Source organism: Bubalus kerabau, chromosome 1, assembly GCF_029407905.1.
Source record: "Bubalus kerabau isolate K-KA32 ecotype Philippines breed swamp buffalo chromosome 1, PCC_UOA_SB_1v2, whole genome shotgun sequence".
In the NCBI taxonomy this organism is placed as follows: Eukaryota; Metazoa; Chordata; class Mammalia; order Artiodactyla; family Bovidae; genus Bubalus; species Bubalus kerabau.
In genome coordinates, this window is record NC_073624.1 from 188955017 (window position 1) to 188970858 (window position 15842).

The window sequence follows — 15842 nt, forward strand, 5'->3', positions numbered from 1 at the left end:
GCCTTTATTCCCCACGAGCCCTCAAGCCCTCAAGGTACATGAAAAGGAAACTGCCTCCTGCCTCCCCTGCCCGCCCCTACCCCACTGCCCTCCCATAGACCTAGGATCAGCTGTTTCCATCCTCCCTTCCTCACCTGCCCCACCCCATGTGCGGGGTGGGTGTGGAATGAGGTCACCTGCTACTTCTGGGCAACCCAGGCAGGGAGGAGCAGGAGGAGCAGGATGGGGGCCCCAACTATGTCACGCCCAAGCTACTGCCCTCCATGGTGGGGTAGGAGCTCTGACTCCCGTGGAGGTAACCCAGACTCCCTGAGCATGGAGGAGGGGTCAGGCCCCTCAAATGAGGGTTCAAGGGGCTGAGAACGAAGGAGGGCCACCCTGGGGGCAAAACTAGGGATGATGGATTTGGTGGGTAGGGTAGACTTCTGGGGTCCCAGCTGGGGCTTGGGGGAAAGGGCTGGTTTCTGGGGGATGAAGGGGGACTGTGGGTGTGGGGCCAGGGGAGAAGTTGAGGGGCTTTGGCCAGGGCTAGGGTTGGGCGGGGTTCCTCGTGCCAGATCATGGGGCTGGGGCTGGGCGCAAGAGATTTGGCTAGGATCTGGAGTTGGGGCTCTGGGTGGTGGGCCTAGGTGTTGAGGTCGGGCATAAGGGGTGGGATCAGGCTGGGTTCTGGGGTCAAGGCCTGGGGTCTGTGGGCAGGGCCCCTTTCTAGAGCTGAGCTGGATTCTTGGACTGGTCTGGCTTCTAGTTTTAGAATCAGATTCAGTTCTGGAACTAAGGTGGACTCCAGAGCTGGGCTGAGTGTTTGAAGTGGTCTGGGTTTCAGAGCTGGGCTGAATTCTAGAGCTGCACTGGGTTCTGGAGCTGAACTGCACTCCAGAGCTGAGTTGAGTTCTTGCACTGGTCTGGGTCCCAGAGCTGGGCTGGGTCTCAGGACTGAGCTGGGTTCCAGAACTTGTCTGGGTTCTAGAGCCAGGTTGGCATCCAGAAGCAGGCTGTGTTCTGGAGCTGAGCTGGACTCCAGAGCTGGACTGAGTTCTTTCACTGGTCTGGGTCCTAGAGCTGGGCTGAATCTCAGGGTTCAGCTGGGTTCCAGAACTGGTCTGGGTTCTGGAGCCGGTTTCGGATCCAGAGCTGGACTGTACTCTTGAATTGCTCCAGGTTTCAGAGCTGGCTTGCATCTCAGACCTGAACTGAACTGTGGAGCTGAGTTGGGTTTTGGAGTTGAGCTTGACTCCAGAGCGGGGCTTAGTTCCTGCACTTATCTGCATCTCTGAGCTGGGAGGGGTTCTAGAGATGACCTGCGTTCCAGAGCTGGTCTGTTTCCCAAAGTCTGGCTCAGTCCCAGAGCTGCCCTGGGTTGTGGCCTGGATTTGGTTTCTAGAACTTGTCAGGCTTTCTGAGCTGAGCTGAGCCTCAGAGGTGTTTTGAGCTCCTGGGCAGGGCTGGGTCCTTGAACTGGGCCTACTCTCGGAGTTTGACACAGCTGTGGAGCTGAAGTCTGTGTCTGCATCCTTCTGGGTCCCAGGACTTGACCGGGTTCCAGATATTAGCTGTATTCTGGAATGCACCTGGGTCTCAGCAGTTGACTGTGTTTTGAAGCCAGGTGGGATTCCAGAGCCAGCCTGGGCTCTAGAACCAAGCTGAGTTCTGGAGCTGGGTGGAGTGCTGGAGGTGGACTGAACTCTGGAAAGAGGCCAAGCCCGGAGATTAGTCCTTGTCCCAGAGCTGGATGGCATTCTAGAGTTGCTCTGTGCTCTGCAATGAGCATGGGGCTCAGCATCAGGCTGAGCTCTGGAGGCAGGTCTTGCCCCAGCAATGGGTGGGGGTCCAGAGCTTGTCTGAATCCTGGAGATGGGTTTGCTTGTTGCACAAGGCTGGGGGCTAGAGCTGGGCTCGTTCTCTGAGCTGGATTCATCACTGGAGCTGGACTGGGCCCTAGGACGCAGATAGGGTCTGGACCTGGGCTGGACTGAAGTGTGTATCTGGGTTCCTGAGCTGGCCTGGGTTCGGGAACAGGGTTGCATTTCAGAACCGTCTTTGACTGCTAAGCTGGAGGGGCTTCCAGGGCTGGACTTCCTCTTGAGTCTCACGTGGGCTCCAGAACTACCTGGTGTTCCTGAGCTACATTGAGTATCCAGGTTCGGCTGAGTCATGGAGCTATCTTGAACTGCAGAGTTGGATCGAGTTTTATGGCAGGGCTTGGTCATAAAGCTGGCCTGGCTTCCAGAACCAGGTTGGATTTCAGAACTGGGCTGGGTCTTCAAATTTATTTGGGTTCCAAAGCTTGACTTCACATCAAAGCTCCACTTAGCCTCAGAGCTGTCCTGGGCTCTAGAGCCATCCTGGGCTCTAGAACTGAGCTGGGTTCTGAAGCTTGATTGCATCTCAGAACCGGATGGGGTTCTAGTGATGAACTGGGTCTCAGAACTGACCTGGGTTCTAAAGGGGGACTTGGTCTCTGAACAGGGCTGAGTCTCAGTTCTGGGTTTGGTCTCTGAGCTGGGCTGGGCTCTAGAGTAGGGCTGGGGCTCTGATCTGGGCTTGGTCTCTGAGCTAGGCTGGGCTCTAAAGCAGGGCTGGGCCTCCGATCTGCATTGTGTCACAGATCTGAGCTTGGTCCCTGAACTGGACTGGACTCTAGAGCAGGACTCGGGCTCAGATCTAGGCTTGGTCTCTGAACTGGGCTGTGTTCTAGAGCAGAGCTGGATCTCAGGTCTGGGCTTCTGGACTCTGGAGCAGGGCTGGGCTTTGGAAACTGACCGGGAGGGCTGGGGTGGGGGGCTGGGCTCCGAGCTGGGGCTGCGCTTGGCACCGGAGCAGACTAGCCACAGGCTTCCCTGGCCTCGCCGATGGCGGCCCACACCTCCACCACAAACTCGTCCGGGAAAGCGAACTCGCCCAAGACGGAGTCTAAATGGCGTGCAAACTCCTGGACGCTCACAGTCTTCTTGGACGTCTCCACCATGGTGGATGCTGCAGACCAAGCAGAGGGGAAGTGGGTGAGGGTTCTCCCTGGGGTGGGGGGGATCCCTGCCTCCTCCCCATGGGCTGTCCTCCCCCCAGGGTCCACCCAGCTTACCCTGGCCCCTTACCCAGCTCTGGGTCCCGGATGCCCATGTAACTTTCCAGCAGATCGTCCACCCTCCGAGATGCCTCCTCCTCGAATTCACTGGGCTGGAGGCATGGGGGGCAAAGCAGAGAGTCAGAAGCCTGGGATCCTCCGGCCCAGACCCCTCCCCAAGCCACTACCCCTTTGGTGACAGCAGATTGGGATCTTCCATGAGTCAATGCTTCTGGTCCCGCCATTACTGCCCTGCCTGACAAGAACCCATTCTGCAGATGGGGAAACTGAGGCTGAGTAAAGGAGAGGGTCTTCCCCAAGGTCATGCTGAGTCAGCGTCAGCGGTAGAACTCTGTGTGCAAGAGCCCCTGAAGGCCCCCCATCCCCTCCACTCACCACTTCCTCCACAGTGGCAGCCCCCCCAGACCGAAGCCGCAGGGTCTCCCTCCCACTGCTGACTTTCGCTTCCATCGGGTATTTGCTGCTCCGGCTCCTCTGGCCGATCATATCTGGAGGGGACAGAGTAGAGGAGGTGCGTGTGTTCTGGGTGAAGCTACATCTTCGTAAAGACTCAGAAGCCACCAGCTGAGCCCTTGAACATTCCTACCCTCCAAAGTCCTCCTTATTTCCATGGATGAATCCTCAGAGACCCTGTTTGAAATCCTTCCTTCCCTTAAATTTCCTTCCTCCTCTCAAAATGACTCTCCCTAGAAGAAACTACTTCAGATTCTCCTTAGGGACAGTCTAGAAAGTATCTTGCTCTAGCATTTGCTCTCCCTAATCTAGTCATTGCTTCCCCGCTACCCACTCCAGTATTCTTGCCTGGAGAATCCATGGACAGAGTAGCCTGGCAGGCTACAGACCATAGGGTCACAAAGAGTGGAACACGACCGAGAGACTAACACTTTCACAACCTAGTCGTGAGGGCTTCCCAGGTGGCTCAATGATAAAGCATCTGCCAGCCAATGCAGGAGACGTAAGAGATACGGGTTCGATCCCTGGGTCAGGAATTTGCCCTGAAGTAGGAAGTGGCAACCCACTCCAGTGTTCTTGCCTAGGGAATCCCATGGACAGAGGAGCCTGGCAGACTGCAGTCCATGGGGTCACAAAGAGTAGGACCTGACTGAACCACAGAGCACTCACACATGCACGGTGACCTCCTTATCTCATCCACGGACCAGTCACAGACTTCTCTTTGAAAAGCTCCATTCTAGAATTCCCTATGAAAGCCACTCTCTAGAACTCACCAGAGACTCAGAGCAGGACTTTAAAAGCTGCCAGTCAGGTTACAGAATAGATCCAGACAGCTCCTTATCCTTTCTCCGTCTTCCCAAGCCTCCCCCGGCCCCATGTCTGGGCTGACTCTATGACAATGTAGAAATAACCCACCTGTTTCTCATACAGTGCCAGAAGGTCTCTGTCCTGTTACCAGGGGCATCTAGACCCTTCCATCTTGTCCCATCCCCTGACCCTTTGCCGCTCCGTACATCCAGAGAACCCATTTCTGAAAGAGCTTCACCCCACCCAGCCTGTCCCCCAGGGCCCCAGGTGGCCCTCACCGAAGGCTCTCTTGGGCTGCACCAGCCGCAGGGTGAAGGGCTGAGACTTCGGCAGCTCACGCAGCATCTTGGCCACCTCGTAGTGGCGGCAGCCGACAATCGAGTGGTCGTTTATGGCCTCAATGCTGTCTCCCACACACACTGCCTCGATTCGGTTGATGATGCTGCCTTCCTTGATCCTCTGCGGGGGACCCAGAGTCATTCACAGGACCCCACCATCCAGCCACCCCACTCGGGTCCCCAGAGCCCATTAACACCACAGAGGAGCAGGGGCTCACCCCAGATCGCTGGACACCCTGGAAGCCACCTCCCCCCCACCCCAAAGTGGGCACCTTGATGAAGGCATAGCCGGCCCCGTTGTCCGTGATGGTCAGTCCCAGGGCGTCCTCCGTCTTAGTGACCTCCACCTCCTTGGTCTCGCCGCGCACATGGGCAAAGATAAAGTCCTCCAACCCTATCTGGCCGCCCAGGAGTTTCTGCATGTCCACCTTGTGGCTGTTTAGGGTGCAGAATAAGATCTGCCCCAAGAGGAGAGGGAGCCCCAAATTAACGACAGCCCTCATCCCCCACCATCTGCACAGCACAACCAGGAGATGGGCTCAGGGGCCCGATAGGGATACTGCAGCACAAGAGCATGAAACCCCCGCCTTCCCCAGGATCGTAGTCATGCTTAAGGGCAGAATATGGGATCCTCAGAATGGAGTAGGAGGCGAGGAGACTGGGACCCCCAGACTGAGGAGTAGGATGAGAAGGAGGCTGCAGACAGATGGACGCCCTTCTTCCATCCTCCCTCAGACTTCCACTTTTAACCCTTTGATGACCTGACAACTCCAGACCATCTTTTAAAGGCAGTTAGTTCCAAATCTCCTGGCGCCCCCTGGGGGCTGAGGGACGCACCTGCGGCCCAGCCCCTGACTCCCATGACCTCGGACATCTCACCTGGCAGGGGGCTGCCGGGAACCCCAGTCCCCAGCCGCGCCCAGGAACCGGAGGCGCTTCCCTGAGGGCTGGGGTCCACTCCTAGCTGGGTAGCCCAGTGTTTTCCGGACGATCTAAGGATCCACGAACCTTAAGACTTGCTCACCTTTTGCACACGGAGTGCAAAGGGGGTCCACGGGGTATGGGCACCGCAGGATCCGAGAGGTGAGTCTCTGAGATCTGGAGATAGGGTCCCCTCCATCCGGAGATGGAGGATCTGGGGACCCCGTCCCAGAGTCCAGGGTTCACCCCTGTCCCCGGTCGACTAGTGGGCCTCGGGTGCTGGGGTCCGCGGGCCTCACCTCGGTGGGCGCAATTCCGAAGGCCTCGGCGATCTTGGCGTAGAGCTCGCGCACGTTGGTGAAGCCCTCGATCTTGCCCGTGGGGCTGCCGTGCGCCAGCTGCGTGCGGAAGACGAGGCGCGGGCGGGCACGGGGCTCGGCTGGGGTCGGGGACGCCGCCGGGGCCTCGGCGGGCGAGGGCGGGGGCGCGGGCAGGCGCTGAGCCTCGGCCCCCCGGGCCTCGCGGGCCTCTGTGGTCTCCATGGCAGGAAGAGCTCGGTCACCGGGGCCACCGCCACAGCCGCCGGATCCGCCGCTTCCTGCAGCCTCCCCTCCCCCGGCCCAGGGCGCGACAGCCGAGCCGCCCGGGGTAAGGGGATCCGGGAACCCGAGCCTCCCGGGAAGGCGACACCGCGGAGTGTGTATGCGAGGGTGGGCCCCAGGTGTCCCGGCCCTGCCAGGGCCAGCTGTGCTCTCCCCGGGGAGCAGGGGGAAAAATAAGGATCACAAATAAGGATAGGGCAATTGCCAGTGCCAGAGTGCTCAGTCTCTGCTGGGCGCACTCATTTAATCCTTGCAACAACCGTCGGAGGTGGGGAGAACCCTTACCCTACCCTTACCCTCAGGCATAACTGAGCTACATGGTGTCCATCCCCTGCCTACAGCCCTTCAGGGCTCCCACCTCCCCTGGGGTAAACCCTAGTCCTCTATTCTGCCCACAAGGCCCTGCACAAGCTGCCATATCCCCATCCCTGGCCCCTTCTCCTCCCTCTTTTCTTCTGGCTCACTCTGCTCCAGACACATGGGCGTCCTCCCTGCTCATTCAGCACACAGGGCCTTTGCACAAGCTGTGCCCCCTCCAACACCTGGAACGTCTCTCACATCTCCAAGTGGTTCACTCCTTCGCCTCCTCAGCTCTTGGCTCAGACGTCACCTCCTCACCAGGTCCCAGTTTCTCTTCCCTGCTTTTTTTCCTCCCTAGCACTGATCATGACCTGGCAGGGCAGATATTTTATTTATTCATCCTGTGTTTCCTCAGTCTCCTCAACTGGAGGAGAGGAAGGCAAGAGTTCTCTGAGCCCATTGGGTTACAGATGAGGAGGCTCTGGGTACTAGGAGGTTTCTCTTAGAATCCCCTGGGAACCCACTGTCACCAAAAGGAATGTTGATTTTGGCTCAATAAACAGCACTGGAATGCCATATAGCAGCTCAAAAGGGAGGCCTTATGCCTCTGAAGAATCTCAGAAACCAAGCATTGCTGGAAAAGGCAAGTTACATAAGGCTTTGGACGAGGTAAGAAAATTTACGTAAAGCTTGAAAACGTGCAGAACGGCATACACACCATAACACAGATGAGCCTTGAAAACCTGATGCTCATTGAAGGAAGCCAGATTGCAAAGGCCACATAGCCTGGGATACCATTTAGATGAAGTGTCCAAAACAGCCAATGCATGGAGACAGAAAGTGGATTTGTGGTTGCCAGGGGCTGGGGGAAGGGAAGATGGGGAATGATAGCTAACATGGAAGGGGCTGTTGTTTGGGGGGTGATGAAATATTCTGGAATTAAGTGGTGCTGGCGGTTGCACAACTTTGTGACTATACTAGAAACCACAGAATTGTACATTTTCAAATCTTTAGAAAACAAACTAAAACAAACAAACAAAAAATCCATCAAAATGGTATTCTTGTGGAAAGACATCCTTTTGTGCTAAAGGTTATGTAAAGACCTGACCAGGAATGGTAAACTCCAAACCTGCGATGAGGGTACGATGCCAGAGAGGGGGTGAGGTGAGGAAGCACACACGTGTGTGTGTGTATGTGACAATATCCATCTTTTCCAGTCTCCTGGGGCAGCCATAACACAGTACCGCCAGTTGGATGGCTTAAAAACAATAGAAATTTATTCTCTCAAAATTCTGAAGGCTAGAAATCAATTTGTCAGCAAGTCCAAGCTCCTCTGACTCCTTGGGTGGCATCCTCTCCCCCCACCACCACTCCCAGCCTCTGTTGGTGGCTAACCATCCTTGGCCTTCTTTGGGGTGTGCTCTGCTCCAGTGTCTGCCTGTTGTCACATGGCTGTCTCCTTTCTCCATGTCCAAATCTTTATCTTCTTTTTTTTTTTTTAATGTTAATAACAATTTGTTTATTTTATTCAGTTCACACAGTAAAAAAAAAAAAGTAGAATCTCATTTTGTTGAATATGAGACAAGTTACATAATTCAAAGTATAAATTTAGCCCAAAAGTTTAACATTGACTGTGAAATTGCAGTTGGTTCTAGAGCAGTGCAGAGGCTAGCAGCGCTGACCACCCTGCCCCTTGCTGTAGAAAATCCATGTATAATTTTTGATCCCTCAGAACTTAATTTGAAGTAGTCTGCTGCTGCTGCTGCTGCTAAGTCGCTTCAGCTGTGTCCAACTGTGCGACCCCATAGACAGCAGCCCACCAGGCTCCCCCGTCCCTGGGATCCTCCAGGCAAGAACACTGGAGTGGGTTGCCATTTCCTTCTCCACTTTATCTTCTTATAAGGATCACCAGTCCCATTGGATTAGAGGCACCCCCACACACACACACACACTCCAAGATGACCTCATCTTAACTAATTATATCCTCGGTGACCCTATTGCCAAATAAGGTCACATTCTGAGGTTCTGGGGGTTAGGGCTTCAAGATTTTCTTTGGGTGGGGCTAAATTCAACTGATAACACCAGCGTTTGTCAAATTAAATCTCTGGAATTTTTAGGGTGTCTCAAATATTCCATAAAAGGCTTAAGTCTCTGAAAGCACTCCCCAGTAAGTTAAGTACAGAATTATCATCTGACCCAGCAAGTCTGCTTCTTGGGATCTACCCAGAAATAAGAGCAGGTGTTCAAACAAAAATCTGTACGTGTGTGTTCTCAGCAGCATGATTTGCAATAGCCAGAAGGTGGCAACAACCCAAGTGTCTATCAACCGATAATGGGTACACAAAACATGGGCCATCCACACTATGGAATATCACTCTGCCAGAAAAAGGAATGAAGCACCGAGAAATGCTACAACATGGACTTTGAGGACATGACGCTCAGTGAGAGAAGCCAGACACAAAAGACCCAGTGTGTGATTCCATTTGTATGGAACGTCTAGGACAGGTAAATCCAGAGACAGAAAGTGGACTAGTGGTTGCCAGGGGCTGGAGAGGGTAGGCCTGGGACCCCAACAGAGGATCCTGGCCCATTCCCCTTTAAAAAAAACACACATACTCATTTAAGTTTGAAATTCAATTCCACCTTTTTTTTTATTATTATTTAAGAAGTCCAGATCGAGTGGTGGCAAAACAACTGCCTCCACGGTGGTTCCTCAGCTGAACGAGCATGGGGTGGTGCCAGCCCCCCCATTCAGGGGTGCAGGAATGCGAGGGTGACAGATAGATGGCTCCGCCAGGAGTGTGAGAGTGTGTCCCTGCAAGGTGCCTGCCCGTGTGGGTATTTAGGGTGACACCTGCCAGGCAGGAGTCCCCGTGTATTGGATGTGGGTTTTCTCTGCCCTGGGTCTGGGAGCTGGTCCCGGGGAGTGGGTGTAGGGTGTGTAACTCTCCCCACACCAGCTGTGAGCGGCTGTGGGTTTCCTCCTGTCCCGGGTTACATTGCCCCTCATGTGTTCCCACGTCTGTGTAGTGTGATGTGACCTGTGAGGCCAACAGGCCTGGCTGGGCCCTGGGAGTCTGTGCACAGTGCATGGTGGGTGGGTTTTCTGGGATGGGGACCTGGGGAGATTCAAAGCTAGAGGGATGCTGTAGAAATTTAATTTTAGGGGGGCTAGAGCCCCCAAGGTGCAGGATCAGGCCTGGCCCCAGAGGATGGAACCCCCCACCCCTCCTCCAGGGGGTGCAACTGGGGGAGGGGCCATGACCAGAGCTTGGTCTTCTCTGGATCTGTGGGGCGGCCGACACCCTCATAGATGTTCACTGTGACAAAAGAAGAGATTAGTTGATGGGGGACCCACATCAGGTCTCAGCCCCCATCCCCATCCTGGGGTACCCCAGAGGCCACCACCCTCTGCTCCTTCGGATGCTAGGGTGGGGGGCCTGGAGTTGATCCCACCTATCCTGGGCAGCTAGGAGCCACCCAGAAAAACCCATGGAGAAGCTGTGGTGAAGCTCTGGGTCCCCTGAGCCAGGGGTGTGCTGGCCCCAACATCCCCCAAGCAGCATTTAACACAGTACCAGGCTGAATTAGGGCTCCCCAGTAGCTAGGCCATTAGCCACCTACATCAAACCAGCCCCACCTAGTAGATCCTGCAAGCACTGTGGCCTCAGAATAAGATCTGGCAGTTAGATCCCACTTGGCGGCAGCGGCCCCAGACCCCAGAAAGCCCGCTGGAGACCTAAAGCCGGTTTATGTAGTCAGGCTTCTCCAAGGCAAGTCAAGCCTGAGGTGGTCCCCACGCTAGGCAGCCCAAGCTGGGCTGAACGGGCGGGGTGCAGACCTGCCCTGGTACACACCTGGCGACCTGGGCCAGGATCTCCTTGATGCGGACGATGAGCTTCTCGTGCTGGGCGGGGTCGCGCTCGATGGCGCCGTGCAGCCGGGCCATGTAGAAGTCCAGGGTGCTGAGCGTGGGCGTTTCGCCGGTGCCTGGGGAGGCAGGGACCCGTCAGACGAGCCCAGTGGGGGATCACCACGGAAACAAAGATCAGAAGGTGGGGGTAAGAGGAGGGGGCCATGGGTGAGCGTCAGTGGGGTCAGGTGCGCGCGGTCAGGGCGTCTGGACCCGGGGAAATCAAGGTCAACTGTGGCAGAGGTCAGAAGATGGAAGATGGAGAGGGCGGGGTCGTGATGGGGGGATTCGGGGACTGGTGGGGGAGAAGTTGGCCTAGGTCAGCCGAGGAATGAACACGGAAGTTAGACCCGGGGAGAGGCGGGGCACGAGGGCTACTGTGGGCGGGGCTGGCACGAGCAGCGTTCAGTGAGGACGGGGCCGCGGGGGCTTAGGATACCCGGGAGTAAGGGTCAGCAGGGGCGCGTCGGTCGGACAGAGAAGCGGTTTGTGAAGCGACTGGGGGTGAAGGGATGCCAGAGTGAGGACTTGCTGGGCGGGGTCAGAGGGGGCGGAACTCGCGGAAGCCCGGGCAGAGCCCGAGGTCATCGAGGGCGGGGTCAGAGGGGGCGGGACTCGCGGGGTAGGCGGGGCGGGACTAGGTTGTTGGGGGCGGGGCCTCCACACCAGGCACTGGCAGCGAAGCGAAGCTGGCGGTGAGCGCTTGGCGCACCGCCTGGAGCTGCTGCTGCAGCGCCAGCGTCCGCCGCTCCTCCAGCGCTAGCTCCTGCTCCAGACGCTCGCGCGCGCTGCTCATGCTCTGCGTGTGCCTTTGCAGCACAGCGTTCTGCTCCTCGAAGGCCACGTTCATCTTCCGCAGGCGCCGCAGCTCCGCCTCCCGCGCTGCAGGCGGGGAGCCGGGTCAGAGCCTGAGGCTTCCCCGCCATCCCCCTGCCGCCTTCCCTCTGCCGGCTTTGCCCCGAGCTGTGCCCCACGCCAAGCCTTCCGTCACTGCTCTGTATCCAGCCCCACATGTCAGCAGTCTGGGCTGCGAGGGCAAGAGAGGAAGGCACCCACTGCCTCCCGCCTCGATGCCCTCTTGATTCAACGCTTGCTTCAAGAACCGCTGGTCAGCACTCACCTTTGTTTTGGTCCAAGAACTCTTCAGTGAAGATGGGGACGTCGAAAGTCGAGAAGCCGTCACAGTCCCCACCCTGGGACGACAAGACAAGGTGGCAATTTTGAGGGGGGTCAGTCAACCCCCCTATGGGACATCCCCTAAGCTTGGGAGGGTCTCCTGAGGCTACCTGGGTCAGAGTCCATTTTACTGCCCCCCTCTCAATTTGTGTGAGTGCCCCGCCTCCACTCGTGCACATCTGGACGGGGTGCTCACTTCACCCCATGAGCGACGGTCCTTGGTCACCCGGGGGTTTAAACACGCCAGACCTTTCTCGCCCCGGTGTTCTCCGTGGAGGAGGGACGCTTACCTTGTGTCCATTCAAAAGGGTATTCATGAGCCCAGAGCTGGAATCCTCTGGTGGGGGAGGGAGGAGGGCAGGGTCAGTCTCCCAGGTCTCCTCTGAGCCCCTGCTTTGCACATGCTGTCCCCTCTGCCTGGAACGTCACTATTTCCACCAACACCGCCGGCCCCCCACCCCGCCTCCCCCCACCCCCCCCGCACCTGCTCATCCTGGATCAAAGGCCCCTCCTGGGCCCCTTCCCCCACCCTCATATCCATGAGTGTCCTATCTCAGTACAGATCAGCCCCGTTCACTCACAACTGTCTGGTTACATGTGCCTCGTTCCCACGTGACCGTGAGAGACCCTTTGGCAGGGGGTGGGATTGGGGGGTGCGTCGGCCTGGGTCACCTGTCTCAGGGTAAGCACTCAGCTGCCTGGGGGCTGAGGCCCTTCGCACCTTTCTTGATCTTCTTTTCCTGGATCTTCTCCGCACACATCTTGTAGGCTTCCGACTGCTGGTAGGCCCTCAGCTCCTTCATGTACTGCTGCTTCTCCCGTTCAGCCTCGTCCAAGTACCGCTGGTGGGGGCAGGGAGAGAAGGCTCAGCCCAGTGGCAGCGGAGGCCTCGCAGGCTCCATCACTCAGCCCGCTGTGCTACACTTTTCCACAGCTCCCTGCTGCCCTCCAGACAAAACTTCGCACTTCACTCTGCTGCTCAAGCCACCTCCCAACTCCCGGACCTCACTACCTCACCCCAATTCCAGCCTTTTTAAACCACTCCCCGGTGTCTGACTGTCTGCAGGCTCCCACCTCTGGGCTGACCTGCCCTTCTAAATCCATTTTGCCTGTTGAAATACCATGTAGAGGGTGTAAGCTGCTGGTGATTTTGTTACATTTCCTTGATGTTTTTGCAAATTTTAAATTAATTACCAGAACTTTAAAACCGCAAGGTTTCTAACAAAAATCCAGCATCCACCCTCGACTTCTTTTATAACGGTGTTTATTAACTTTTATGTTTATTCCAGCCAACTGCCACCCTCCCCTCCCTTCAACAAGCTGGAGAGAGCTAACGGGTCGTCAGTCCTCCCGGCAGAACGAAGGGCCTGCCACACCTGTTCCTTGGGGGTAAGTGATGCTAATAGATGTCTGAGTGAGTGAGGGCAGGTCAGTCAGTGGTCCCGGGCCGTCCCCACCTGTTTCTCCGCCGGCTGCAGCTTGCTCCACTCGGCGCCCAGCATCTTGGTGATCTCGGGAAAGGGCAGGTCCGGGTGGCGCGTCCGGATCTGCTCGCGCCGCTCGTTCAGGAAACGCACGTAGCCGGTGACAGGTGCCTTGGGCCCATTCGGCAGGATCTTCTTCCGCTTCTTGCCCTTGGGCCAGCCGCGCTTCTTCACGGGCTGCAGAACCCAGTCGCGCTGTTGGGAGGGGTCTGGAGGGCTGGGGCTGGGCACAGAGGGGAAGAGGCGGGGCCCTGGAAGACTTGGGTGGGGCCTAACCACGAGGTGGGACCCAGAGGTATGGAAGTATGGCCTGGTCAGGGTTCAGAATTGGGAGAGTGGGGTTAAGGAACCCCTGGCCATGGGTAAAGGGATCAGAGAGGTACTGGGGACAGAACATCAATCCAAGGATTGGGTTGGCTTGTGTTGTGGGCGTGTCCCCTGTATGGGCGTGCCTTACTAGCAGAGATTCCCCGGGTAGTGGGCGGGGCCTAGGCAGTGGCAGTGGAGCTCTTGGGGGCGTGGTATCTGACATGGGGCGGGCCTCAGTTTGGGAAGGGAAATCTGGGCTGTGGGCGGAGCCACAGCAAATTCAAATTTAGCTCGGGGCGGAGCTTTAAGGCTAAGGCCCACCGACGCAGCAGTGCAGGGACTCTCACCTCCTCTTCGTGGGACCCCTTCTCTCCGGCCCGCGGGCCCTCGCCGCGCTCTTGCTTGACAGCCACCACGAAGCCCCCATGCTGTCCTGGAGCCTTGCCGCTCGCCGGCCTGGAGCCACGGGAAGCCAGGGTCACTCCCACTCCCCACCCCCGACGACGGATTTGGCAGCAAGAGGCCTGAGTCCTCAGAAGAGGGCTCTGAAGAGGGTCAGGATACGGAGGTTGAGACTGGAGCACTAGGGGAGCCACAGGGGACCTCGGAGAGACTAGAGCTACGGGACGCCAGGGTCACCCACCCCTTCCCCAACGACGAAAGCGCTGGCAGCTAGCGGCCTGAGTTCTGAGAGCAGGGGTCTGAGGAGGTCAGGATCCGGGGTTAGGGCAGGAGAACTAGAGGAGGTCAGCAGGCCACTCCTGAAAAGGACTAGAGCACGGAGGTTTGGGGGAAGCCCGTGGGAACTCCGAAATGGGGGGGGGGGGCTCCTGTCCCAAGTCGGAGGAGTCAAGACCCTGGGCCCTGGGTTCAAGAAGCTCCAACGGGACGGGGTGGCTGCAGCCCCGAGTGGGCTGAGGGGGAGGGGATGTCGCACTCACGCGGAGGCCGCGCCGGGCTGCTTGGGGCCGTGGGACATGGCCACTCCCGGCCGCACCTGGAACGTAGACGCGTGGCCAAGTGAGGGTCGCCCAAGCCAGCGATGGCGGGGCTGGGCTGGGAAGCCCTGTAATGCCAGGTCCGGGGCGCCTGGGGGGGCCGGAACCGGGGGCGGGGAGGCCCTCGGGGGCGGGCGCCCCAGGGATCCTTTGTTGGGCGATCGCCCCCCAGGAGGCCTGGGTCCGCACCCTCCCGGCCCAGGAGGGTCCCCGCCCCGGCCCTGGGATCCCCGCGCCCCCGCCTCCTCGCAGGGCCCCGAGTTCCCCGGCTGTTTTCACCTCCAAAGAAACTTTCCCGGACCTCTCGGCTGCTACGACGCTCCAACCAACCGCCGGGAGCCCGCCCCTGCTGCCCGCTCCGCCCTGCACCGCCCCCGACATGCTAATAACGACTCGGCGAGCGATCGGATTGGGTATACCCATCCCCTGGGGCGTGACCATGCAGATACAGGTCGGCGCGCCCGTGGGTGATTGGCTGCGGTAGCCACTGAGCCGCGTGGGAGGTAAGTAGAGAAAGCTGCAGGCGGGCGCGTCAAGTTCGGCTGTGCTCGGCCGCTCTCGGGACCAATCAGGATGTTTTCAGGTTTCGCCGGGTGGAGCCTCTTAAAGGGCCAGCAGGCGCGGCTCAGACTCCTCCCCTGCTGAAGGCGAGACTCCCCGCCCCTGCAGGATCCGGAGACCTATGAGGCCGAGTCCGGCCCCGCCCTAGTTGTCATGGGGACGGTAGTAAGTTGCTAGGGAAGGGGTTAAGGTCTTTTGGAGCAGTCCTTTTCCCCACTGCAAGGTGGGACCTGTTCTTAGCAGACCGGGTGGAGAAGTTTCCCGTTTACTGACTGGACTTAAAGCCCCCAACAGGGCCGTGCCCCGCCCTGCATGCAGGGGCTTCTCTCCCTCCTGTGAAAGGGCCTCAGCTTTCTCTCCTATGCAATGGAAGCTTTGCACAGAGTCCACGTCCAGAAGGCCGGATGCAGCGAAGCTGAGACCAGGAGCTGGGCTGGAAGCAACTAGGAAGAATGTGGTGGGGAAAAGAAAGCTGCGAGGATCTCGTGAAGATGAAGGGCCAGGAGACCCTGCTCTGGGGTCTTGGGGACCCCCAGGCAGCAGCCTGGTCCTCTTACAGCCTGGACTGTGTTTCCTCTGACCCCAGAATAATTGTGGTCACTGGATGCTCATGATGGCCCGTTAGATCCCAAACAATCTACCCACAGCACCTTCCTGCTCTCGCCTCCCTTCATTTTCCTCCTCACTTACTCTGGCGACCTCAACGTTCCTTAGATATGTCCATTTCATTTATTCCCACCTCTGGGCCCTTGCACTTGCTCTTAATGCCCTTTCTCCAGGGCATTTCCAGTGAGACATTCCCAGGCTTGTACCCCACCCCAAACACCCCATCTTATCTTTGCTCCATATGTTCATTTCCTCCCTATAAGCTGCCTGTTTGCTCATTGCTATATTG

General features: G+C 57.7%; 2 protein-coding genes across 6 annotated transcripts; both read right to left on the reverse strand.

Annotated features, from left to right (window-relative positions):
- Nucleotides 1-113: 113 nt before the first annotated feature.
- GIPC3 (GIPC PDZ domain containing family member 3) lies at nucleotides 114-6401 on the reverse strand. Of its 2 annotated transcripts, none has more exons than XM_055566657.1 (6): nucleotides 5904-6401; nucleotides 4956-5141; nucleotides 4624-4804; nucleotides 3461-3573; nucleotides 3083-3177; nucleotides 114-2976 (listed from the first exon to the last, which is right to left on the reverse strand). In XM_055566657.1, exons 1-6 carry the CDS (start codon nucleotides 6144-6146, stop codon nucleotides 252-254), a joined length of 3543 nt encoding a protein of 1180 aa, XP_055422632.1. In that variant the 5' UTR covers nucleotides 6147-6401; the 3' UTR covers nucleotides 114-251. The 2 variants fall into 2 exon arrangements, with proteins under 2 accessions (XP_055422632.1, XP_055422631.1); XM_055566656.1 differs by having other exon boundaries at nucleotides 2725-2976; nucleotides 3096-3177.
- Nucleotides 6402-9098: 2697 nt separating this feature from the next.
- On the reverse strand, nucleotides 9099-14809 carry HMG20B (high mobility group 20B). 4 transcript variants are annotated; one of them, XM_055547230.1, is made up of 10 exons: nucleotides 14666-14800; nucleotides 14330-14385; nucleotides 13736-13844; nucleotides 13053-13256; nucleotides 12317-12437; nucleotides 11886-11932; nucleotides 11540-11612; nucleotides 11086-11301; nucleotides 10364-10496; nucleotides 9112-9826 (listed from the first exon to the last, which is right to left on the reverse strand). In XM_055547230.1, exons 1-10 carry the CDS (start codon nucleotides 14765-14767, stop codon nucleotides 9814-9816), a joined length of 1074 nt encoding a protein of 357 aa, XP_055403205.1. In that variant the 5' UTR covers nucleotides 14768-14800; the 3' UTR covers nucleotides 9112-9813. The 4 variants fall into 4 exon arrangements, with proteins under 4 accessions (XP_055403221.1, XP_055403205.1, XP_055403212.1 ...); XM_055547237.1 differs by having other exon boundaries at nucleotides 13053-13302; nucleotides 14666-14746; XM_055547246.1 differs by lacking the exon at nucleotides 14666-14800 and having other exon boundaries at nucleotides 9099-9826; nucleotides 13053-13302; nucleotides 14330-14659.
- Between the last annotated feature and the right edge of the window lie 1033 nt (nucleotides 14810-15842).